Consider the following 24,758-nt stretch of genomic DNA (forward strand, 5'->3'; position numbering starts at 1 on the left):
ACGCACCTATGGGAGAAGAGGAACCGAGAAGAGAGAAGACTGGCGAAGAGGAGCTCATGAGAGGAAACATGGATTACCTGTAGGATGCAGTGGAAGTGCAAGACTTTCTCGGAGTGCACGACGCGGTGGAGGCGCTGCATGCACTGAATCTTACAGTGGTAACGAGCCGTTGGAGTACACTCGTAGCCACGGAGAGAGGATTTCTTGTAGGTGTTCAGGGAACACCCATCACACCCAGTCCTATGCGAGGTGGAGATATAATGAGGCAAGCGACTGGCAAGGTGGTACGAGCCACGTCACCAACTGGAGGAGTGACACTTCAGGAACGGAGGGAGCAAGAGGCGTCGTGAGCCAGGAATGTAAGGTAGATCATTTTCCCTCCCATTACCCCTTGTGTGAGTAAGCTAGTTAGGCCACAATATTTACTTATGTATGTGGCAATATGACATTAATACTTTAGTAGTAGAATAGGCTGCAAGGCAGCTTGTGTCCAGGACTGGTTACCCGGTTGATACCTGGTTGATGGGGTTCTGGGAGTTCTTCTACTCCCCAAGCCCGGCCCGAGGCCAGGCTCGACTTGTGAGAGTTTGGTCCACTAGGCTGTTGCTTGGAGCGGCCCGCAGGCCCACATACCCACCACAGCCCGGTTGGTCCGGCACTCCTTGGAGGAATAAATCTAGTTTCCTCTTGAAAATGTCCACGGTTGTTCCGGCAATATTTCTTATGCTTGCTGGGAGGACGTTGAACAACCGCGGACCTCTGATGTTTATATAGTGTTCTCTGATTGTGCCTATGGCACCTCTGCTCTTCACTGGTTCTATTCTACATTTTCTTCCATGTCGTTCACTCCAGTACGTTGTTATTTTACTGTGTAGATTTGGTACTTGGCCCTCCAGTATCTTCCAGGTGTATATTATTTGATATCTCTCTCGTCTTCTTTCTAGTGAGTACATTTGGAGGGCTTTGAGACGATCCCAATAATTTAGGTGCTTTATTGCGTCTATGCGTGCCGTATATGTTCTCTGTATTCCCTCTATTTCAGCAATCTGTCCTGCTCTGAAGGGGGAAGTGAGTACTGAGCAGTACTCAAGACGGGACAACACAAGTGACTTGAAGAGTACAACCATTGTGATGGGATCCCTGGATTTGAAAGTTCTCGTAATCCATCCTATCATTTTTCTGGCTGTCGCAATATTTGCTTGGTTATGCTCCTTAAACGTTAGGTCGTCAGACATTATTATTCCCAAATCCTTTACATGCTGTTTTCCTACTATGGGTACATTTGATTGTGTTTTGTACTCTGTATTATGTTTAAGGTTCTCATTTTTACCGTATCTGAGTACCTGGAATTTATCACTGTTAAACATCATGTTATTTTCTGATGCCTAGTCGAAAACTTTATTAATATCAGCTTGAAGTTTGTCAATGTCCTCAGCCGAGGTAATTTTCATACTGATTTTTGTGTCATCTGCAAAGGATGATACGAAGCTGTGACTTGTATTTTTGTCTATATCTGATATGAGAATAAGGAAAAGCAGCGGTGCAAGGACTGTACCCTGAGGTACAGAGCTTTTCACTGCACTTGGACTAGATTTTATATGGTTGACAGTTACTCGCTGAGTCCTGGTTGACAGTTACTCGCTGAGTCCTGTTTGACAGAAAACTGAGTATCCAGCGTCCTACTTTACCGGTTATTCCCATTGACTTCATTTTGTGTGCTATCACGCCATGGTCACATTTATCGAAAGCCTTTGCGAAGTCCGTGTATATCACATCAGCATTCTGTTTCTCTTCTAATGCCTCAGTGACTTTGTCGTAGTGCTCAAGTAGCTGTGAGAGGCACGATCTTCCCGCTCGAAATCCATGTTGGCCTGGGTTGTGAAGGTCATTGGTCTCCATGAAATTAGTGACCTGACTCCTAATCACTCTCTCAAATACTTTTATGATGTGCGATGTTAGTGCAACTGGTCTATAATTTTTTGCCAATGCTTTGCTCCCTCCCTTGTGTAGAGGGGCTATGTCTGCTACTTTAAGTGCATCTGGTATCTCCCCCGTGTCCAAGCTCTTCCTCCACACTATACTGAGTGCCTGTGCTACCGGCACTTTGCATTTCTTTATAAATATTGAATTCCATGAGTCTAGACCTGGGGCCGAGTGCATGGGCATGTTTTCAATTTCTTTTTCAAAATTTAGTGCGCTCGTGTTTATATCAGTTATATTTACAGGGGTTTGAATATCCCGCATAAAGAAATTGTCTGGATCTTCTACCTTCATGTTGTTTATTGGAGTGCTAAACATGTCCTCATACTGCTTTTTTAGGATTTCACTAATTTCTTTGTCATCCTCCGTGTATGAACCTTCACGTTTACGAATAGGTCCAATACTGGCAGTGGTTTTTGCTTTTGATTTCGCATATGAGAAGAAATATTTTGGATTTTTCTTTATTTCCTGAATTGCTTTCTGTTCTAACTGCCTTTCTTCAGTTTCATACGAGTGTTTCAATTTCCGCTCGATTTCTTCAATCTCCCTATTACATTATTCCTTCTTTGACGGGAAATTCGTGTCTGCATAAGCAGTTCCGTTATTTGTCCTATGTCAGAGAGGACAGTGTGTATGGACGGCAGGACAGTGAAGAAGAGGCACCGACGTGGTGAAGAGGCCCTCCTGTGAGAGAGTGTGGGACTCCTGTCTTTCTGCCCAGTTGAAGGAGTGTTGGAGGTCGTGAAAGAAGAGGCTGACGATCTCCAGACTTATTATCCTTATTTTCATATTCATGTATTACTTGTGATTGTATGTGTGATCATGTAATTTGCATCAGTAAATTCCCACTTTTATCATTGTGTTTAAGTGTGCCTCCTTTATAATATTTCTCTATGAGCATACACGAAGGTTATCATAGTGCCACCTAGGGAACACCACATTCTCTATAAAAGTTCTTATTGCCTGGAGAGTGGTAAAAAAACAGCACAGACTTATATAAAAGTGTACCGTTAGCCATCCGATCAGTATCAGTGCCTGAATGGTGGCAACTAGTAACGTGATGGCTAGAGAGAGGTAAAGCCACACAGACCTTCCTGGGAGAGTACCCTGGGCCGACAGTCCAATAGCAGATCTATGGGAGTAGCAACCTTCTGGCTACAAACAATACATAATACACCCACTGAACTGCATTGCTGGGGTGCAGATTTAATAACCCAGCTGGCGACCTTGTTAAGAAGAAGATAGGGAACAGGCAGGAAAGGAGTTCCTGCAACCTTTTTGTCTGGCAGGCAAGACTCAGGGAGGTTATGGTTATAAGGTAAGCCTGAGTCTTCCTTCACTCCTCCACGGGTCTAGGCCGGAACTGTTAACAGTAGTTTCCCCGTGTTTGACTGAAGGGCTTCCAGGGTGAATCAGTGGCACCCCTTTTGTGGTGGAAGCAAAGACCTGCGGAGGTGGGCATTGTTGGTCCTCTCCTGTGTGACCAAGGAGACTCCGGTGAATCCCGGGAGTCGGAGGGGCTGAGTATTCGGCCATTTGAGCCCCTAGCAGCTGAGTGCTAGCAGAGCCCCGGCCCACCCCCCGTGACAGGATGTATAAGCGACTAAATCTCTAAATAACCCCATACACGCTGCAACATTGCAGGTAAAGACATAATCTGTGTTGATTGTATATTCATCAATTGTTATAGAAACATATTTTTCGTGTTATCTTTTCCAGACAAGAATATGGACGACCCGTTTTACCAGCTGGAGGCCTCTAACAATGGTGAGTATTTTACCCCTGTGTCCTAGCTCACCCTAGCTCACCTGTGTCCTAGCTCACCTTTGTCCTAGCTCACCTGTGTCCTAGCTCACTCTAGCTCACCTGTGTCCTAGCTCACTCTAGCTCACCTGTGTCCTAGCTCACTCTAGCTCACCTGTGTCCTAGCACACTCTAGCTCACCTGTGTCCTAGCTCACTCTAGCTCACCTGTGTCCTAGCTCACTCTAGCTCACCTGTGTCCTAGCTCACTCTAGCTCACCTGTGTCCTAGCTCACTCTAGCTCACCTGTGCCCTAGCTCACTCTAGCTCACCTGTGCCCTAGCTCACTCTAGCTCACCTGTATCCTAGCTCACCTGTGTCCTAGCTCACTCTAGCTCACCTGTGTCCTAGCTCACCTGTATCCTAGCTCACCTGTGTCCTAGCTCACTCTAGCTCACCTGTGTCCTAGCTCACTCTAGCTCACCTGTGTCCTAGCTCACTCTAGCTCACCTGTGTCCTAGCTCACCCTAGCTCACACGTGTCCTACCTCACCTGTGTCCTAGCTCACTCTAGCTCACCTGTGTCCTAGCTCACTCTAGCTCACCTGTGTCCTAGCTCACCCTGTCTCACCTGTGTCCTAGCTCACTCTAGCTCACCCGTGTCCTAGCTCACTCTAGCTCAACTGTGTCCTAGCTCACTCTAGCTCACCTGTGTCCTAGCTCACCTGTGTCCTAGCTCACCTGTGTCCTAGCTCACTCTAGCTCACCCGTGTCCTAGCTCAACCTAGCTCACCTGTGTCCTAGCTCACCTGTGTCCTAGCTCAATCTAGCTCACTCTAGCTCACCTGTGTCCTAGCTCACTCTAGCTCACCCGTGTCCTAGCTCACTCTAGCTCACCTGTGTCCTAACTCACCCTAGCTCACCCGTGTCCAAGGTCAGCCTAGCTCACCTGTGTCCTAGCTCACCTTTGTCCTAGCTCACCCTAGCTCACCTGTGTCCTAGCTCACCCTAGCCCACCTGTGTCCTAGCTCACCCGTGTCCTAGCTCACCTGTGTCCTAGCTCACCCTAGCTCACCTGTGTCCTGACTCACCCTAGCTCACCCGTGTCCTAGCTCGCCTGTGTCCTAGCTCACTCTAGCTCACCTGTGTCCAAGCTCACCCGTGTCCTAGCTCAACCTAGCTCACCTGTGTCCTAGCTCACCTGTGTCCTAGCTCAATCTAGCTCACTCTAGCTCACCTGTGTCCTAGCTCACTCTAGCTCACCCGTGTCCTAGCTCACTCTAGCTCACCTGTGTCCTAACTCACCCTAGCTCACCCGTGTCCTAGGTCAGCCTAGCTCACCTTTGTCCTAGCTCACCCTAGCTCACCTGTGTCCTAGCTCACCCTAGCCCACCTGTGTCCTAGCTCACCCGTGTCCTAGCTCACCTGTGTCCTAGCTCACCCTAGCTCACCTGTGTCCTGGCTCACCCTAGCTCACCCGTGTCCTAGCTCGCCTGTGTCCTAGCTCACTCTAGCTCACCTGTGTCCTAGCTCACCTGTGTCCTAGCTCACCTGTGTCCTAGCTCTTCCTAGCTCACCTGTGTCCTGGCTCACCCTAGCTCACCTGTGTCCTAGCTCACCCGTGTCCTAGCTCTCCTGTGTCCTAGTTCACCCTAGCTCACCTGTGTCCTAGCTCACCCTAGCTCACCTGTGTCCAATCTCACCCTGGCTCACCTTTGTCCTAGCTCACCTGTGTCCTAGCTCACCCTAGCTCACTTGTGTCCTAGCTCACCCTAGCTCACCTGTGTCCTAGCTCACCCTAGCTCACCTGTGTCCCAGCTCACCCTAGCTCACCTGTGTCCCAGCTCACCCTAGCTCACCTGTGTCCCAGCTCACCCTAGCTCACCTGTGTCCTAGCTCATTTGTGTCCCAGCTCACCCTAGCTAACCTGTGTTCCAGCTCACCCTAGCTCACCTGTGTCCTAGCTCACTCTAGCTCACCTGTGTCCTAGCTCACTCTAGCTCACCTGTGTCCTAGCTCACTCTAGCTCACTTCTGTCCTAGCTCACCTGTGTCCTAGCTCACCCGTTTCCTAGCTCACCTGTGTCCTAGCTCACTCTAGCTCACCTGTGTCCTAGCTCACTCTAGCTCACCTTTGTCCTAGCTCACCTGTGTCCTAGCTCAACCGTGTCCTAGCTCACCTGCGTCCTAGCTCACTCTAGCTCACCTGTGTCCTAGCTCACCCGTGTCCTAGCTTACCTTTGTCCTAGCTCACTCTATCTCACCTGTGTCCTAGCTCACTCTAGCTCACCTCTGTCCTAGCTCAGTCTAGTTCACCTGTGTCCTAGCTCACCCGTGTCCTAGCTCACCTTTGTCCTAGCTCACTCTAGCTCACCTGTGTCCTAGCTTACTCTAGCTCACCTCTGTCCTAGCTCAGCCTAGCTCACCTGTGTCCTAGCTCACTCTAGCTCACCTGTGTCCTAGCTCACCCTGGCTCACCTGTGTCCTAGCTCACTCTAGCTCACCCGTGTCCTAGCTCACTCTAGCTCACCTGCGTCCTTGCTCACTCTAGCTCACCTGTGTCCTAGCTCACTCTAGCTCACCTGTGTCCTAGCTCACTCTAGCTCACACGTGTCCTAGCTCACCTTAGCTCACCTGTGTCCTAGCTCACTCTAGCTCAACTGTGTCCTAGCTCACTCTAGCTCACCTGTGTCCTAGCTCACTCTAGCTCACCTGTGTCCTAGCTCACTCTAGCTCACCTGTGTCCTAGCTCACTCTAGCTCACCTGTGTCCTAGCTCACTCTAGCTCACCTGTGTCCTAGCTCACTCTAGCTCACCTGTGTCCTAGCTCACTCTAGCTCACCCGTGTCCTAGCTCACTCTAGCTCACCTGTGTCCTAGCTCACTCTAGCTCACCTGTGTCCTAGCTCACTCTAGCTCACCTGTGTCCTAGCTCACCCTGGCTCACCTGTGTCCTAGCTCACTCTAGCTCACCCGTGTCCTAGCTCACTCTAGCTCACCTGTGTCCTAGCTCACTCTAGCTCACCTGTGTCCTAGCTCACTCTAGCTCACCTGTGTCCTAGCTCACTCTAGCTCACACGTGTCCTAGCTCACCCTAGCTCACCTGTGTCCTAGCTCACTCTAGCTCAACTGTGTCCTAGCTCACTCTAGCTCACCTGTGTCCTAGCTCTCTCTAGCTCACCTGTGTCCTAGCTCACTCTAGCTCACCTGTGTCCTAGCTCACTCTAGCTCACCTGTGTCCTAGCTCACTCTAGCTCACCTGTGTCATAGCTCACTCTAGCTCACCCGTGTCCTAGCTCACTCTAGCTCACCTGTGTCCTAACTCACCCTAGCTCACCCGTGTCCTAGCTCACCTGTGTCCTAGCTCACCCTAGCTCACCTGTGTCCTAGCTCACCCTAGCTCACCTGTGTCCTAGCTCACCCTAGCTAACCTGTGTCCTAGCTCACCCCAGCTCACCTGTGTCCTAGCTCACCCGTGTCCTAGCTCACCCGTGTCCTAGCTCACCTGTGTCCTAGCTCACCTGTGTCCTAGCTCACCCGTGTCCTAGCTCACCTGTGTCCTAGCTCACCCTAGCTCACCTGTGTCCTTGCTCACCCTAGTTCACCAGTGTCCTAGCTCGCCCTAGCTCACCTGTGTCCTAGCTCACCCTAGTTCACCTGTGTCCTAGCCCACCTGTGTCCTAGCTCATCTGTGTCCTAGCTCACCTGTGTCCTAGCTCACCTGTGTCCTAGCTCTTCCTAGCTCACCTGTCCTGGCTCACCCAAGCTCACCTGTGTCCTAGCTCACCCGTGTCCTAGCTCTCCTGTGTCCTAGCTCACCCTAGCTCACCTGTGTCCCAGCTCACCCTAGCTCACCTGTGTCCAAGCTCACCCTGGCTCACCTGTGTCCTAGCTCACCTGTGTCCTAGCTCACCTGTGTCCTAGCTCACCCTAGCTCACCTGTGTCCTAGCTCACCCTAGCTCACCTGTGTCCTAGCTCACCCTAGCTCACCTGTGTCCTAGCTCACCTGTGTCCCAGCTCACCCTAGCTCACCTGTGTCATAGCTCACTCTAGCTCACCCGTGTCCTAGCTCACTCTAGCTCACCTGTGTCCTAACTCACCCTACCTCACCCGTGTCCTAGCTCACCTGTGTCCTAGCTCACCCTAGCTCACCTGTGTCCTAGCTCACCCTAGCTCACCTGTGTCCTAGCTCACCCTAGCTAACCTGTGTCCTAGCTCACCCCAGCTCACCTGTGTCCTAGCTCACCCGTGTCCTAGCTCACCCGTGTCCTAGCTCACCTGTGTCCTAGCTCACCTGTGTCCTACCTCACCCGTGTCCTAGCTCACCTGTGTCCTAGCTCACCCTAGCTCACTTGTGTCCTTGCTCACCCTAGTTCACCAGTGTCCTAGCTCGCCCTAGCTCACCTGTGTCCTAGCTCACCCTAGTTCACCTGTGTCCTAGCCCACCTGTGTCCTAGCTCATCTGTGTCCTAGCTCACCTGTGTCCTAGCTCACCTGTGTCCTAGCTCTTCCTAGCTCACCTGTCCTGGCTCACCCTAGCTCACCTGTGTCCTAGCTCACCCGTGTCCTAGCTCTCCTGTGTCCTAGCTCACCCTAGCTCACCTGTGTCCCAGCTCACCCTAGCTCACCTGTGTCCAAGCTCACCTTGGCTCACCTGTGTCCTAGCTCACCTGTGTCCTAGCTCACCCTAGCTCACCTGTGTCCTAGCTCACCCTAGCTCACCTGTGTCCTAGCTCACCCTAGCTCACCTGTGTCCTAGCTCACCTGTGTCCCAGCTCACCCTAGCTCACCTGTGTCCTAGCTCACTCTAGCTCACCTGTGTCCTAGCTCACTCTAGCTCACCTAGCTGTGTCCTAGCTAACTCTAGCTCACCTGTGTCCTAGCTCACCTGTGTCCTAGCTCACCCGTGTCCTAGCTCACCTGTATCCTAGCTCACCTGTGTTCTAGCTCACTCTAGCTCACCTGTGTCCTAGCTCACTCTAGCTCACCTGTGTCCTAACTCACCCGTGTCCTAGCTCACTCTAGCTCACCTGTGTCCTAGCTCACTCTAGCTCACCTGTGTCCTAGCTCACTCTAGCTCACCTGTGTCCTAGCTCATTCTAGCTCACCTGTGTCCTAGCTCACCCTGGCTCACCTGTGTCCTAACTCACCCTAGCTCACCTGTGTCCTAGCTCACCCTAGCTCACCTTTGTCCTAGCTCATCTATGTCCTAGCTCACCCTAGCTCACCTGTGTCCTAGCTCACCCTAGCTAACCTGTGTCCTAGCTCACCCCAGCTCACCTGTGTCCTAGCTCACTCGTGTCCTAGCTCACCTGTGTCCTAGCTCACTCTAGCTCACCTGTGTCCTAGGTCACTCTAGCTCACCTGTGTCCTAGCTCACTCTAGCTCACCTGTGTCCTAGCTCACTCTAGCTCACCTGTGTCCTAGCTCACTCTAGCTCACCTGTGTCCTAGCTCACTCTTGCTCACCTGTGTCCTAGCTCACCTGTGCACTAGCTCACCCGTATCCTAGCTCACCTGTGTCCTAGCTCACCCTAGCTCACCTGTGTCCTAGCTCACCCTAGCTAACCTGTGTCCTAGCTCACCCTGGGTCACCTGTGTCCTAGCTCACTCTAGCTCACCCGTGTCCTAACTCACTCTAGCTCACCTGTGTCCTAGCTCACTCTAGCTCACCCGTGTCCTAGCTCACCCTAGCTCACCTGTGTCCTAGCTCACTCTAACTCACCTGTGTCCTAGCTCCCTCTAGCTCACCTGTGTCCTAGCTCACCCGTGTCCTAGCTCACTCTAGCTCACCTGTGTCCTAACTCACCCTAGCTCACCCGTGTCCAAGCTCACCCTAGCTCACCTGTGTCCTAGCTCACCCGTGTCCTAGCTCACCTGTATCCTAGCTCACCTGTGTCCTAGCTCACTCTAGCTCACCTGTGTCCTTGCTCACTCTAGCTCACCTGTGTCCTAACTCACCCGTGTCCTAGCTCACTCTAGCTCACCTGTGTCCTAGCTCACTCTAGCTCACCTGTGTCCTAGCTCACTCTAGCTCACCTGTGTCCTAGCTCATTCTAGCTCACCTGTGTCCTAGCTCACCCTGGCTCACCTGTGTCCTAACTCACCCTAGCTTACCTGTGTCCTAGCTCACCCTAGCTCACCTTTGTCCTAGCTCATCTATGTCCTAGCTCACCCTAGCTCACCTGTGTCCTAGCTCACCCTAGCTAACCTGTGTCCTAGCTCACCCCAGCTCACCTGTGTCCTAGCTCACTCGTGTCCTAGCTCACCTGTGTCCTAGCTCACTCTAGCTCACCTGTGTCCTAGGTCACTCTAGCTCACCTGTGTCCTTGCTCACTCTAGCTCACCTGTGTCCTAGCTCACTCTAGCTCACCTGTGTCCTAGCTCACTCTTGCTCACCTGTGTCCTAGCTCACCTGTGCCCTAGCTCACCCGTATCCTAGCTCACCTGTGTCCTAGCTCGCCCTAGCTCACCTGTGTCCTAGCTCACCCTAGCTAACCTGTGTCCTAGCTCACCCTGGCTCACCTGTGTCCTAGCTCACTCTAGCTCACCCGTGTCCTAACTCACTCTAGCTCACCTGTGTCCTAGCTCACTCTAGCTCACCCGTGTCCTAGCTCACCTGTGTCCTAGCTCACTCTAGCTCACCTGTGTCCTAGCTCCCTCTAGCTCACCTGTGTCCTAGCTCACCCGTGTCCTAGCTCACTCTAGCTCACCTGTGTCCTAACTCACCCTAGCTCACCCGTGTCCAAGCTCACCCTAGCTCACCTGTGTCCTAGCTCACCCCAGCTCACCTGTGTCCTAGCTCACCCGTGTCCTAGCTCACCTGTGTCCTAGCTCACCCGTGTCCTAGCTCACCTGTGTCCTAGCTCACCTTAGCTCACCAGTGTCCTAGCTCGCCCTAGCTCATCTGTGTCCTAGCTCACCCTAGCTCACCTGTGTCCTAGCCCACCTGTGTCCTAGCTCACCCTAACTCACCTGTGTCCTAGCTCACCTGTGTCCTAGCTCTTCCTAGCTCACCTGTGTCCTAGCTCTTCCTAGCTCACCTGTGTCCTGGCTCACCCTAGCTCACCTGTGTCCTAGCTCTACTGTGTCGTAGCTCACCCTAGCTCACCTGTGTCCAAGCTCACCCTGGCTCACCTGTGTCCTAGCTCACCCTGGCTCACCTATATCCTAGCTCACCCTGGCTTACCTGTGTCCTAGCTTACCCTAGCTAACCTGTGTCCTAGCTCACCCCAGCTCACCGGTGACCTAGCTCTCCTGTGTCCTAGCTCACCTGTATCCAAGCTCACCCTAGCTCACCTGTGTCCTTGCTCACCTGTGTCCAAGCTCACCCTGGCTCACCTTAGCTCACCTGTGTCCCAGCTCACCCCAGCTCACCTGTGTCCTAGCTCACCCTGGCTCACCTATATCCTAGCTCACACTAGCTCACCTGTGTCCTAGCTCACCCTAGCTTACCTGTGTCCTAGCTCACCTGTGTCCTAGCTTACCCTAGCTCACCTGTGTCCTAGCCCACCCTAGCTCACCTGTGTCCTTTCTCACCCTAGCTCACCTGTGTCCTAGCTCACCCTACCACACCTGTGTCCTAGCTCACCTGTGTCCTAGCTAACCCTAGCTCACCTGTGTCCTTGCTCACTCTAGCTCACCTGTGTCTTAGCTCACCTGTGTCCTAGCTCACCCTATCTCACCCTAGTTCACCTGTGCCCTAGCTTACCCTACCTCACCTGTGACCTAGCTCACCCTAGCTCACCTGTGTCCTGGCTCACCTGTATCCTAGTTCACCCTAGCTCACCTGTGTCCTAGCTCACCCTGGCTCACCTGTGTCCTAGCTCACGCTGGCTCACCTGTGTCTTAGCTCACCTGTGTCCTAGCTCACCTCTGTCCTAGCTCACCTGTGTCCTAGCTCACATGTGTCCTAGCTCACCCTGGCTCACCTGTGTCCTAGCTCACCCTAGCTCACTTGTGTCCTAGCTCACCTGTGTCCCAGCTCACCCTGGCTCACCTGTGTCCTAGCTCACCCTAGCTCACCTGTGTCCTAGCTCACACTGGCTCACCTGTGTCCTAGCTCACCTGTGTCCTGGCTCGCCTGTGTCCTACCTCACCCTAGATCACCTGTGCCCTAGCTCACCCTGGCTCACCTGTGTCCTAGGTCACCCTAGCTCACCTGTGTCCTAGCTCACCTGTGTCCTAGCTCACCCTAGCTCACCTGTCCTAGCTCACCTGTGTCCTAGCTCACCTGTGTCCTAGCTCACCTGCGTCCTAGCACACCCTAGCTCAACTGTGTCCTAGCTCACCCTAGCTCACCTGTGTCCTAGCTCACCTGTGTCTTAGCACATCCCAGCTCACCTGTGCCCTAGCTCACACTAGCTCACCTGTGTCCAAGCTCACCCTAGCTCACCTGTGTCCTAGCTCCTTCTAGCTCACCTGTGTCCTAGCTCACCCGTGTCCTAGCTCACTCTAGCTCACCTGTGTCCTAACTCACCCTAGCTCACCCGTGTCCAAGCTCACCCTAGCTCACCTGTGTCCTAGCTCACCCCAGCTCACCTGTGTCCTAGCTCACCCGTGTCCTAGCTCACCTGTGTCCTAGCTCACCCGTGTCCTAGCTCACCTGTGTCCTAGCTCACCTTAGCTCACCAGTGTCCTAGCTCGCCCTAGCTCATCTGTGTCCTAGCTCACCCTAGCTCACCTGTGTCCTAGCCCACCTGTGTCCTAGCTCACCCTAACTCACCTGTGTCCTAGCTCACCTGTGTCCTAGCTCTTCCTAGCTCACCTGTGTCCTAGCTCTTCCTAGCTCACCTGTGTCCTGGCTCACCCTAGCTCACCTGTGTCCTAGATCTACTGTGTCGTAGCTCACCCTAGCTCACCTGTGTCCAAGCTCACCCTGGCTCACCTGTGTCCTAGCTCACCCTGGCTCACCTATATCCTAGCTCACCCTGGCTTACCTGTGTCCTAGCTTACCCTAGCTAACCTGTGTCCTAGCTCACCCCAGCTCACCGGTGACCTAGCTCTCCTGTGTCCTAGCTCACCTGAATCCAAGCTCACCCTAGCTCACCTGTGTCCTAGCTCACCTGTGTCCAAGCTCACCCTGGCTCACCTTAGCTCACCTGTGTCCCAGCTCACCCCAGCTCACCTGTGTCCTAGCTCACCCTGGCTCACCTATATCCTAGCTCACACTGGCTCACCTGTGTCCTAGCTCACCCTAGCTTACCTGTGTCCTAGCTCACCTGTGTCCTAGCTTACCCTAGCTCACCTGTGTCCTAGCCCACCCTAGCTCACCTGTGTCCTTTCTCACCCTAGCTCACCTGTGTCCTAGCTCACCCTACCACACCTGTGTCCTAGCTCACCTGTGTCCTAGCTAACCCTAGCTCACCTGTGTCCTTGCTCACTCTAGCTCACCTGTGTCTTAGCTCACCTGTGTCCTAGCTCACCCTAGCTCACCCTAGTTCACCTGTGCCCTAGCTTACCCTACCTCACCTGTGACCTAGCTCACCCTAGCTCACCTGTGTCCTGGCTCACCTGTATCCTAGTTCACCCTAGCTCACCTGTGTCCTAGCTCACCCTGGCTCACCTGTGTCCTAGCTCACGCTGGCTCACCTGTGTCTTAGCTCACCTGTGTCCTAGCTCACCTCTGTCCTAGCTCACCTGTGTCCTAGCTCACATGTGTCCTAGCTCACCCTGGCTCACCTGTGTCCTAGCTCACCCTAGCTCACTTGTGTCCTAGCTCACCTGTGTCCTAGCTCACATGTGTCCTAGCTCACCCTGGCTCACCTGTGTCCTAGCTCACCCTAGCTCACCTGTGTCCTAGCTCACACTGGCTCACCTGTGTCCTAGCTCACCTGTGTCCTGGCTCACCTGTGTCCTACCTCACCCTAGATCACCTGTGCCCTAGCTCACCCTGGCTCACCTGTGTCCTAGGTCACCCTAGCTCACCTGTGTCCTAGCTCACCTGTGTCCTAGCTCACCCTAGCTCACCTGTCCTAGCTCACCTGTGTCCTAGCTCACCTGTGTCCTAGCTCACCTGCGTCCTAGCACACCCTAGCTCAACTGTGTCCTAGCTCACCCTAGCTCACCTGTGTCCTAGCTCACCTGTGTCTTAGCACATCCCAGCTCACCTGTGCCCTAGCTCACACTAGCTCACCTGTGTCCAAGCTCACCCTAGCTCACCTGTGTCCTAGCTCACCCTAGCTCACATGTGTCCTAGCTCATCCCAGTTCACCTGTGTCCTAGCTCATCCCAGCTCACCTGTGCCCTAGCTCACCTGTGTCGTAGCTCACCTGTGCCCTAGCTCATCCCAGCTCACCTGTGTCCTAGCTCACCCTAGCTCACCTGTGTCCTAGCTCACCCTAGATCACCTGTGCCCTAGCTCACCCTGGCTCACCTGTGTCCTAGCTCACCCTAGCTCACCTGTGTCCTAGCTCACCTGTGTCCTAGCTCACCCTAGCTCACCTGTCCTAGCTCACCTGTGTCCTAGCTCACCTGTGTCCTAGCTCACCTGCGTCCTAGCACACCCTAGCTCACCTGTGTCCTAGCTCACCCTAGCTCACCTGTGTCCTAGCTCACCTGTGTCCTAGCACATCCCAGCTCACCTGTGCCCTAGCTCACACTAGCTCACCTGTGTCCAAGCTCACCCTAGCTCACCTGTGTCCTAGCTCACCCTAGCTCACCTGTGTCCTAGCTCATCCCAGTTCACCTGTGTCCTAGCTCACCTGTGTCCTAGCTCATCCCAGCTCACCTGTGCCCTAGCTCACCTGTGTCCTAGCTCACCTGTGCCCTAGCTCATCCCAGCTCACCTGTGTCCTAGCTCACCCTAGCTCACCTGTGTCCTAGCTCATCCCAGCTCACCTGTGCCCTAGCTCACCTGTGTCCTAGCTCACCTATGTCCTAGCTCACCTGTCCTAGCTCACCTGTGTCCTAGATCACCTGTGTCCTAGCTCATCCCAGCTCACCTGTGTCCTAGGTCACCTGTGTCCTAGCTCATCCCAGCTCACCTGTGTCCTAGCTCACCTGTGTCCTAGCTCATCCCTGCTCACCTGTGCCCTAGCTCACCCTAGCTCACCTGTGCCCTAGCTCACCCTAGCTCACCTGTGTCCTAGCTCACCCAAGCTCACCTGTGTCCTAGCTCACCTGTGTCCTAGCTCACCCAAGCTCACCCTAGCTCACCTGTTTCCTACCTTATCCTAGCTCACCTGTGCCCTAGCTCACCCTATCTCACCTATCTCCCAGCTCACCTGTGCCCTAGCTCACCTGTGTCATAGCTCACCTGTGTCCTAGCTCATCCCAGCTCACCTGTGTCCTAGCTCACCTGTGCCCTAGCTCAACTATGTCATAGCTCACCTGTGCCCTAGCTCATCCCAGCTCACCTGTGTCCTAGCTCACCTGTGCCCTAACTCACCTGTGTCCTAGCTCATCCCAGCTCACCTGTGTCCTAGCTCATCCGTGTCCTAGCTCACCCTAGCTCACCTGTGCGTTAGCTCACCTGTGTCCTAGCTAGTCTATGGCTCAACTCACTCACCTGTGTGTGTACTCACCTAGTTGTACTCATCTAGTTGTGTTTGCGGGGGTTGAGCTCTGGCTCTTTGGTCCCGCCTCTCAACCGTCAATCAACAGGTGTACAGATTCCTGAGCCAATTGGGGTCTATCATATCTACACTTGAAACTGTGTATGGAGTCAGCCTCCACCACATCACCTCCTAATACATTCCATTTGTCAACCACTCTGACACTAAAAAAGTTCTTTTTAATATCTCTGTGACTCATTTGGGCACTCAGTTTCCACCTGTGTCCCCTTGTGCGTGTTCCCCTTGTGTTAAATAGACTGTCTTTATCTACCCTATCAATTCCCTTCAGAATCTTGAATGTGGTGATCATGTCCCCCCTAACTCTTCTGTCTTCCAGCGAAGTGAGGTTTAATTCCAGTAGTCTCTCCGCGTAGCTCATACCTCTCAGCTCGGGTACTAGTCTGGTGGCAAACCTTTGAACCTTTTCCAGTTTAGTCTTATCCTTGACTAGATATGGACTCCATGCTGGGGCTGCATACTCCAGGATTGGCCTGACATATGTGGTATACAAAGTTTTGAATGATTCTTTACACAAGTTTCTGAATGCCGTTCGTATGTTGGCCAGCCTGGCATATGCCGCTGATGTTATCCTCTTGATATGTGCTGCAGGAGACAGGTCTGGCGTGATATCAACCCCCAAGTCTTTTTCCTTCTCTGACTCCAGAAGAATTTCCTCTCCCAGATGATACCTTGTATCTGGCCTCCTGCTCCCTACACCTATCTTCATTACATTACATTTGGTTGGGTTAAACTCTAACAACCATTTGTTCGACCATTCCTTCAGCTTGTCTAGGTCTTCTTGAAGCCTCAAACAGTCCTCTTCTGTTTTAATCCTTCTCATAATTTAAGCATCGTCCGCAAACATTGAGAGAAATGAATCGATACCCTCCGGGAGATCATTTACATATATCAGAAACAAGATAGGACCGAGTACAGAGCCCTGTGGGACTCCACTGGTGACTTCACGCCAATCGGAGGTCTCACCCCTCAAAGTAACTCTCTGCTTCCTATTGCTTAGATACTCCCTTATCCACTGGAGCACCTTACCAGCTACACCTGCCTGTCTCTCCAGCTTATGTACCAGCCTCTTATGCGGTACTGTGTCAAAGGCTTTCCGACAATCCAAGAAAATGCAGTCCGCCCAGCCCTCTCTTTCTTGCTTAATCTTTGTCACCTGATCGTAGAATTCTATCAAGCCTATAAGGCATGATTTACCCTCCCTGAACCCATGTTGGCGACTTGTCACGAAGTCCCTTCTCTCCAGATGTGTTACCAGGTTTTTTCTCGCGATCTTCTCCATCACCTTGCATGGTATACAAGTCAAGGACACTGGCCTGTAGTTCAGTGCCTCTTGCCTGTCGCCCTTTTTGTATATTGGGACCACATTCGCCGTCTTCCATATTTCTGGTAGGTCTCCCGTCTCCAGTGACTTACTATACACTATGGAGAGTGGCAAGCAAAGTGTCTCTGCACACTCTTTCAGTATCCATGGTGAGATCCCATCTCGACCAACAGCCTTTCTAACATCCAGATCCAGCAGGTGTCTCTTGACCTCCTCTCTCGTAATTTCGAACTCTTCCAAGGGCGCCTGGTTTACCTCCCTTTCTCCTAGCACAGTGACCGCACCTTGTTCTATTGTGAAGACCTCCTGGAACCTCTTGTTGAGTTCTTCACACACCTCTCTGTCATTCTCTGTATACCTGTCCTCGCCTGTTCTAAGTTTCAATACCTGTTCTTTCACTGTTGTTTTCCTTCTGATGTGCCTGTGGAGTAGCTTTGGTTCGGTCTTGGCTTTGTTTGCTATATCATTTTCAAAGCTTTTCTCTGCTTCTCTTCTCATCCTGACGTACTCATTCCTGGTTCTCTGGTATCTCTCTCTTCTTTCTGGTGTTCTGTTATTCCGGAAGTTCCTCCACGCCCTTTTGTTCAATTTCTTCGCTACCATACATGCCCTATTATACCATGGATTCTTCTGTTGCTTCTCGGATTTTTCCCTTTGGGCCGGGATGAACCTGGTTACTGCCTCCTGACACTTTTGGGTAACATAGTCCATCATACCCTATACAGACTTATCTCTGAGGTCTGTGTCCCAAGGTATTTCACTTAGGAACTTCTCATCTGTTCATAATTCCCCTTTCGGTATGCCAGCCTTTTGATTCCTAGTTCTTTTTTGGGGGAGATAAGTCCTAGCTCTACCAGGTACTCAAAGTTCAATACACTGTGGTCACTCATTCCCAAGGGCGCTTCCATCTTAACTTCCCTTATATCCCACTCATTTAGGGTAAATATCAAATCAAGCATTGCTGGTTCATCTTCTCCTCTCATTCTTGTGGGGTATGAATATCTCCTCTCATTCACCTGTGTATGTGTGTGCGTGTGTGTGTGTACTCACCTAGTTGTGCTTGCGGGGGGTTGAGCTTTGGCTCTTTGGTCCCGCCTCTCAACTGTCAATCAACTGGTGTACAGATTCCTGAGCCTACTGGGCTCTATCATATCTACATTTGAAACTGTGTATGGAGTCAGCCTCCACCACATCACTGCCTAATGCATTCCACCTGTTAACTACTCTAACACTGAAAAAGTTCTTTATGACGTCCCTGTGGCTCATTTGGGTACTCAGTCTCCACCTGTGTCCCCTTGTTCGCGTACCACCAGTGTTAAACAGTTTATCTTTATCTACCATCTCAATTCCTCTGATAATTTTGTAGGTTGTGATCATGTCTCCCCTTACTCTTCTGTCTTCCAGTGTCGTAAGGTGCATTTCCCGCAGCCTTTCCTCGTAACTCATGCCTCTTAGTTCTGGGACTAGCCTAGTGGCATACCTCTGAAGCTTTTCCAGCTTCGTCCTGTGCTTGACAAGGTACGGGCTCCTTGCTGGGGCCGCATACTCCAGGATTGGTCTTTCATATGTGGTATTCAAGGTTCTGAATTATTCCTTACACAGGTTCCTGAACGCTGTTTTGATGTTAGCCAGCCTCGCATATGCCGCAGACGTTATTCTTTTCATGTGGGCTTCAGGAGACAGGTTTGGTGTGATATAAATTCCTAGATCTTTCTCTCTGTCCGTTTCATGAAGTACTTCATCTCCTATTCTGTATCCTGTATCTGACCTGTTTCCACCGCCTAGTTTCATTACTTACATTTACTGGGGTTGAATTTTAATAGCCATTTGTTGGACCATTCATTCAGTCTGTCTAGGTCTTCTTGTAGCCTCATACTTTCTTCCTCTGTTTTAATCCTCATAATTTTTGCATCATCAGCAAACAATGAGAGGAACGATTCTATACCCTCTGGGAGATCATTTACATATATCAGAAACAGTATAGGTCCAAGGACTGAACCCTGCGGGACTCCACTGGTAACATCTCGCCAATCTGAGACCTCACCCCTCACACTGACTCGTTGTCTCCTGTTGCTTAGGTACTCCCTTATCCAATGGAGTACCTTCCCTTTCACTCCAGCCTGCATCTCCAACTTTATCAGTAGCCTCTTGTGTGGTACTGTGTCAAAGGCTTTCTGGCAATCGAAAAATATGCAGTCTGCCCACCCTTCTGTTTCTTGCCTGGTCGTGGAGTTCAGTTAATCCTGTGAGGCAGGACTTGTCATCCCTGAACCCATGTTGATGCTGTGTTATAAAGTTCTTCAACTCCAGATGTTCCACTAGCTTTTTTCGCACAATCTTCTCCATCAGCTTGCATGGAATGCAGGTCAGGGACACTGGCCTGTAATTCAGTGCCTCTTGTCTATCCTCTTTCTTGTATATCGGGACTACGTTAGCCGTCTTCCAAATTTTTGGCAGAGTCCCTGTTGCCAGTGAGTTGTTATACACTATGGAGAGTGGCAGGCACAGTTCTTCTGCTCTTTCCTTCAGTGTCTATGGGGAGATTCCATTTGGGCCTTTGTCCTTTGTCACATCCAACTCTAGCAAAAGCTTCCTTACATCCCCGCTGGTAATCTCAAACTCTTCTAGTGGTGCCTGATTAACTATTCCCTCTACACAACTCCATGGCCCTTGTGGATTTGTTCAATTCTCTCTATTATCTCTGGAACTCCTCATTGCTATAATGTGAAAACCTCCAGGAATTTCTTATTCAGTTCCTCACACAGTTCCTTGTCGTTTGTAGTGAATCTGCCGCTATCCCCAATTTCATTACCTGTTCCTTTACTGTTGTTTTTCTCCTGATGTGGCTGTGCAACAATTTAGGTCGAGTCTTTGCCTTGCTTGCGATGTCATTTTCGCATTACCCTTCTGCCTCTCTTCTCAACCTGACAATCATTTCTAGCGCTCTGGTATTTCTCTGCTCTCAAGAGTCCTGTTATTCTATAGTTTCTCCACGGCCTTTTACTTTGCCGCTAAGCTAGCCTACATCTCTGGTTAAACCAAGGGTTTCTCATCTGCATTTCGTTATTTTCCTTTTGGACCGGGACAAACTTGTCTGCTGCCTCCTTACACTTCTGTGTGATGTAGTCCATCATGTCTTGGGCCGTGTTTCCCCTGAGCTCTGTTTCCCATGTTATATCTGTTAGAAATTTTCTTATCTCCTCATAGTTTCCCTTTCGGAATGCCAGCCTTCCCTTTTCGGAATGCCAGAGGTTCAGTGACATGCTGGCTTGAGAAGTTTCTTGTTTCTACCTCCAATAGTTTAGCTCTCCATGTATCCTCACCTCCATGCAGTTCCTTGTTCTCCCAGTCGATCCTTCCCTAATTGAAGTCCTCTACGATGAGCAGATGGGATCTATTTCTACAGGCAACAGGGGCTGCCCTCTCAATTATAGTGTTAACTGCCATGTTGTTGTTGTCATGCTCTTGCCTGGGTCTTCTGTCATTTGGTGGAGGGTTATATATCACTGCTACTACTACTCATGGTCCTCCCATCATCTTGGTACCTGTTATGTAGTCTCTGAATCCCTTGCAGCCTGGGATAACCATCTCCTTGAAACTCCATTCCTTTCTTATTTGTAGGGCCACTCTGCCTCCTCCCCTTCCTTCCCTCTCATTCCTTATTACAGTGTAGTCCTGGGGTAGCATAACATTCATTCATAACATTCATAACATAACATTCCTGAGAGTTTTGTTTCTGTGAGTCCGATTACATCTGGGTTCAATTCTTGTGCTCTTTCCTTTAGTTCACTTGCCTTGCTTGTAATCCCATCTATGTTTGAGTACATCACCTTAAAACTGACTCTCTTCTGTCCTTCCTCAGTTTCTGTTGATTCCCCTGAAGCACGGAAACAGGGAGGGACCGGGATGGGAGAGCCTAGGAAGGGGGACCTAGGGGATCTGGGGTGTGAGGGTGCTGGGAGGATCTGGCATGGGGAGGGTGGTGGAGAAGGAAAGGCTTGGGGGGGTGAAGAGAGGGCAAAGGGGGGAGGGGGATGCTTGGGGGGGTGCTTGGGGGGGTGAGAGGGGAAGGCTTGGGGGGGAGGGTGAGAGGGGGAAGCTTGGCAGATGGGGGAGAAGGGAGAGCTTGATGGGGCGTGAGACGAGGGAGGGCTTGGGGAGGCAGAAGAGGAGGGAGGGGTTGGGGTGTGGGGGAAGGGAGGGCTTAGGGGGAGTCGGGAGAAAGGAGGTCTAAGGGGGTGGGGGAGAAGAGAGGGCTTGGGTGGGGGGGAGGGAAGGGAGGGCTAGGGGGATGGGGAAGAAGGGAGGGCTTGGGGGGGGAGATGGGAGGTCCTGGGAAGAGTGGGGGGGAGGGTGCCCTAGATGGGCACTTAGTGGGGTGATGGCAAGGGTTGGGGCAGGTAGGACGTCTATTAGGTGGAAGGTGCAGGTGGTGCTCCTCTCACTGTGTCTGTTGAACTGCTTGTGGAGGGTTCCCCACTCTCCACTGGGATTGTGGGGTTCGGGGTTGTGTTTCCCTGATTCCTTTCTTTCTCTCTGCGCTCCTTCCTCGCGGCTGCTGCCCTCATTCACCTTGTCTTATCCCTCGACAGGAATAGGTTTTTGAACTTCAGTACATTTACTAGACCGCTCTTCCTTGCTAACAGGTCCTCTTTTGTGTTCTCACTCGTGAACGAATGAGAATCACATTTACATGTTTGAGCGCGTCAGTGTGCGTGTGTGTGCATGTGTGTGTGCGTGTTCGTGTGCGTGTGTGTGTGTTTGAGTGTGCTTATGTTGTACACAGTGAGTCATGAGTGTATGTGATCCCTGAGGTAATCTAACGCGGCAAAGGCCTATCCCCTCTGGTTTAACTCTTCGTTTAAGGAGTTCAGCCGAGATTGTCAATCTAACTGAATGTTTGGTTATAGCGTAAAAATTTTTTATTCTGTCCTCATTATATCATTTAGTTAATGAGGTATGTTTGATAAACATTTGCATACAAGAAACCCATTAGAAATTATTAAATATATCAATCACATTCATCACTAAAGGTAAACTCGGTGTTCCGTGATAATTTCTCTACTTCAAATTAGGAGTTATACAAAGTATAATTGGTGATGAACATATGATGTAACGTTACAGGTACAAGGATAACTGAAGTACATGTGAACTAATACTTGCAGGTACCCAGGTACACATCTCGGGGGCTGAGGAACGGTACATCCAGGAGGGCAGCGTGCTGGCGGTGACCTGTACCGTCGCCCACCACCACATGAAGGGTCCTCACGCCGTGGTGTGGTACCAGGGCGCCCGCAGACTGGACTACGATGCTCCGAGAGGCGGAATAGCTCTCCAGGTCTGTACCTCATGTGTGTATGGCAGGTGTACTCACCTAGTTGTGCTTGCGGGGGTTGAGCTCTGGCTCTTTGGTCTCACCTCTCAACCGTCAATCAACAAGTGTACAGATTCCTGAGCCTATTGGGCTCTATCATATCTACACTTGAAACTGTGTATGGAGTCAGCCTCCACCACATCACTTCCTAATGCATTCCATTTGTCAACCACTCTGACACTAAAAAAGTTCTTTCTAATATCTCTGTGGCTCATTTGGGCACTCAGTTTCCACCTGTGTCCCCTAGTGCGTGTGCCTCTTGTGTTAAATAGACTGTCTTTATCTACCCTATCAATTCCCTTCAGAATCTTGAATGTGGTGATCATGTCCCCCCTAACTCTTCTGTCTTCCAGCGAAGTGAGGTTTAATTCCCGTAGTCTCTCCTCGTAGCTCATACCTCTCAGCTCAGGTACTAGTCTGGTGGCAAACTTTTGAACCTTTTCCAGTTTAGTCTTATCCTTGACTAGATATGGACACCATGCCGGGGTTGCATACTCCAGGATTGGCCTGACATATGTGGTATACAAAGTTCTGAATGATTCTTTACACAAGTTCCTGAATGCCGTTCGTATGTTGGCCAGCCTGGCATATGCCGCTGAAGTTATCCGCTTGATATGTGCTGCAGGAGACAGGTCTGGCGTGATGTCAACCCCCAAGTCTTTTTCCTTCTCTGACTCCTGAAGAATTTCCTCTCCCAGATGATACCTTGTATCTGGCCTCCTGCTCCCTACACCTATCTTCATTACATTACATTTGGTTGGGTTAAACTCTAACAACCATTTGTTCGACCATTCCTTCAGCTTGTCTAGGTCTTCTTGAAGCCTCAAACAGTCCTCTTCTGTTTTAATCCTTCTCATAATTTTAGCATCATCTGCAAACATTGAGAGAAATGAATCGATACCCTCTGGGAGATCATTTACATATATCAGAAACAAGATAAGACCGAATACAGAGCCCTGTGGGACTCCACTGGTGACTTCACGCCAATCGGAGGTCTCACCCCTCACCGTAACTCTCTGCTTCCTATTGCTTAGATACTCCCTTATCCACTGGAGCACCTTACCAGCTACACCTGCCTGTCTCTCCAACTTATGTACCAGCCTCTTATGCGGTACTGTGTCAAAGGCTTTCCGACAATCCAAGAAAATGCAGTCCGCCCAGCCCTCTCTTTCTTGCTTAATCTTTGTCACCTGATCGTAGAATTCTATCAAGCCTGTAAGGCAAGATTTACCCTCCCTGAACCCATGTTGGCGATTTGTCACGAAGTCCCTTCTCTCCAGATGTGTTACCAGGTTTTTTCTCACGATCTTCTCCATCACCTTGCATGGTATACAAGTCAAGGACACTGGCCTGTAGTTAAGTGCCTCTTGCCTGTCGCCCTTTTTGTATATTGGGACCACATTCGCCGTCTTCCATATTTCTGGTAGGTCTCCCGTCTCCAGTGACTTACTATACACTATGGAGAGTGGCAAGCAAAGTGTCTCTGCACACTCTTTCAGTATCCATGGTGAGATCCCATCTGGACCAACAGCCTTTCTAACATCCAGATCCAGCAGGTGTCTCTTGACCTCCTCTCTCGTAATTTCGAACTCTTCCAAGGCCGCCTGGTTTACCTCCCTTTCTCCTAGCACAGTGACCTCACCTTTTTCTATTGTGAAGACCTCCTGGAACCTCTTGTTGAGTTCTTCACACACCTCTCTGTCATTCTCTGTATACCTGTCCTCGCCTGTTCTAAGTTTCAATACCTGTTCTTTCACTGTTGTTTTCCTTCTGATGTGACTGTGGAGTAGCTTTGGTTCGGTCTTGGCTTTGTTTGCTATATCATTTTCAAAACTTTTCTCTGCTTCTCTTCTCACCCTGACGTACTCATTCCTGGTTCTCTGGTATCTCTCTCTTCTTTCTGGTGTTCTGTTATTCCGGAAGTTCCTCCACGCACTTTTGTTCAGTTTCTTCGCTTCCATACATGCCCTATTATACCATGGATTCTTCTGTTGCTTCTCGGATTTTTCCCGTTGGGCCGGGATGAACCTGTTTACTGCCTCCTGACACTTTTGGGTAACATAGTCCTTCATACACTGTACAGACTTGTCTCTGAGGTCTGTGTCCCAAGGTATTTCACTTAGGAAACTTCTCATCTGTTCATAATTTTCCTTTCGGTATGCCAGCCTTTTGATTCCTAGTTCTTTTTTGGGGGAGATAAGTTTTAGCTCTACCAGGTACTCAAAGTTCAAAGGTGGTACTCAAAGATGTGTGTGTGTGTGTGTGTGTGTGTGTGTGTGTGTGTGTGTGTGTGTGTGTGTGTGTGTGTGTGTGTGTGTGTGTGTGTGGGGCAGGTGTGTGTGTGTGTGTGTGTGTGTGTGTGTGTGTGTGTGTGTGTGTGTATGGCACGTGTGTGTGTCTGTGGTCAGCCACCTATGTGTCCTGGTTCTTGGATGTATCCCACATATGCAGGTGTGTCCTCTCTCACTGTCAAAGGTGCTCTTGCAGTTACTGGTTCTCTCTAGGTCGTAGACGAGACTTAATTAACAAGCTTTATATCTCCAGCGGAAAATGTTTGCTTCTGTACCATAAAAACATTTGTTTTCCCCCGGGGCAGGTAATGATTTGGTCACGCCAGATGTCACTTATTTACCCGTGTAGTGTGACTGGAGTGCTCCTGTGGAGTACACCTTGAAGACGAGGGCACCCTTGACCACTGTAAGGGAACTGCTTCTGTGGAACATCTGCTTCAGTGACACCATAGTTCCTACCCGAAGCCGGCGCCCATG

General features: G+C 50.9%; 1 protein-coding gene across 1 annotated transcript in view; it reads left to right on the plus strand.

Annotated features, from left to right (window-relative positions):
* LOC138368216 (zwei Ig domain protein zig-8-like) overlaps positions 1-24,758 on the plus strand; it is a 95,102-nt gene that overhangs the window by 59,779 nt on the left and 10,565 nt on the right. Inside the window, exons 4-5 of the mRNA XM_069330743.1 lie at positions 3,700-3,747; positions 21,782-21,954. Coding sequence (XP_069186844.1) covers positions 3,700-3,747; positions 21,782-21,954 — 221 coding nt within the window. The remainder of the gene's footprint in view (positions 1-3,699; positions 3,748-21,781; positions 21,955-24,758) is intronic.

The sequence above is a fragment of the Procambarus clarkii genome, chromosome 3 (assembly GCF_040958095.1).
Source record: "Procambarus clarkii isolate CNS0578487 chromosome 3, FALCON_Pclarkii_2.0, whole genome shotgun sequence".
Lineage (NCBI taxonomy): Eukaryota > Metazoa > Arthropoda > Malacostraca > Decapoda > Cambaridae > Procambarus > Procambarus clarkii.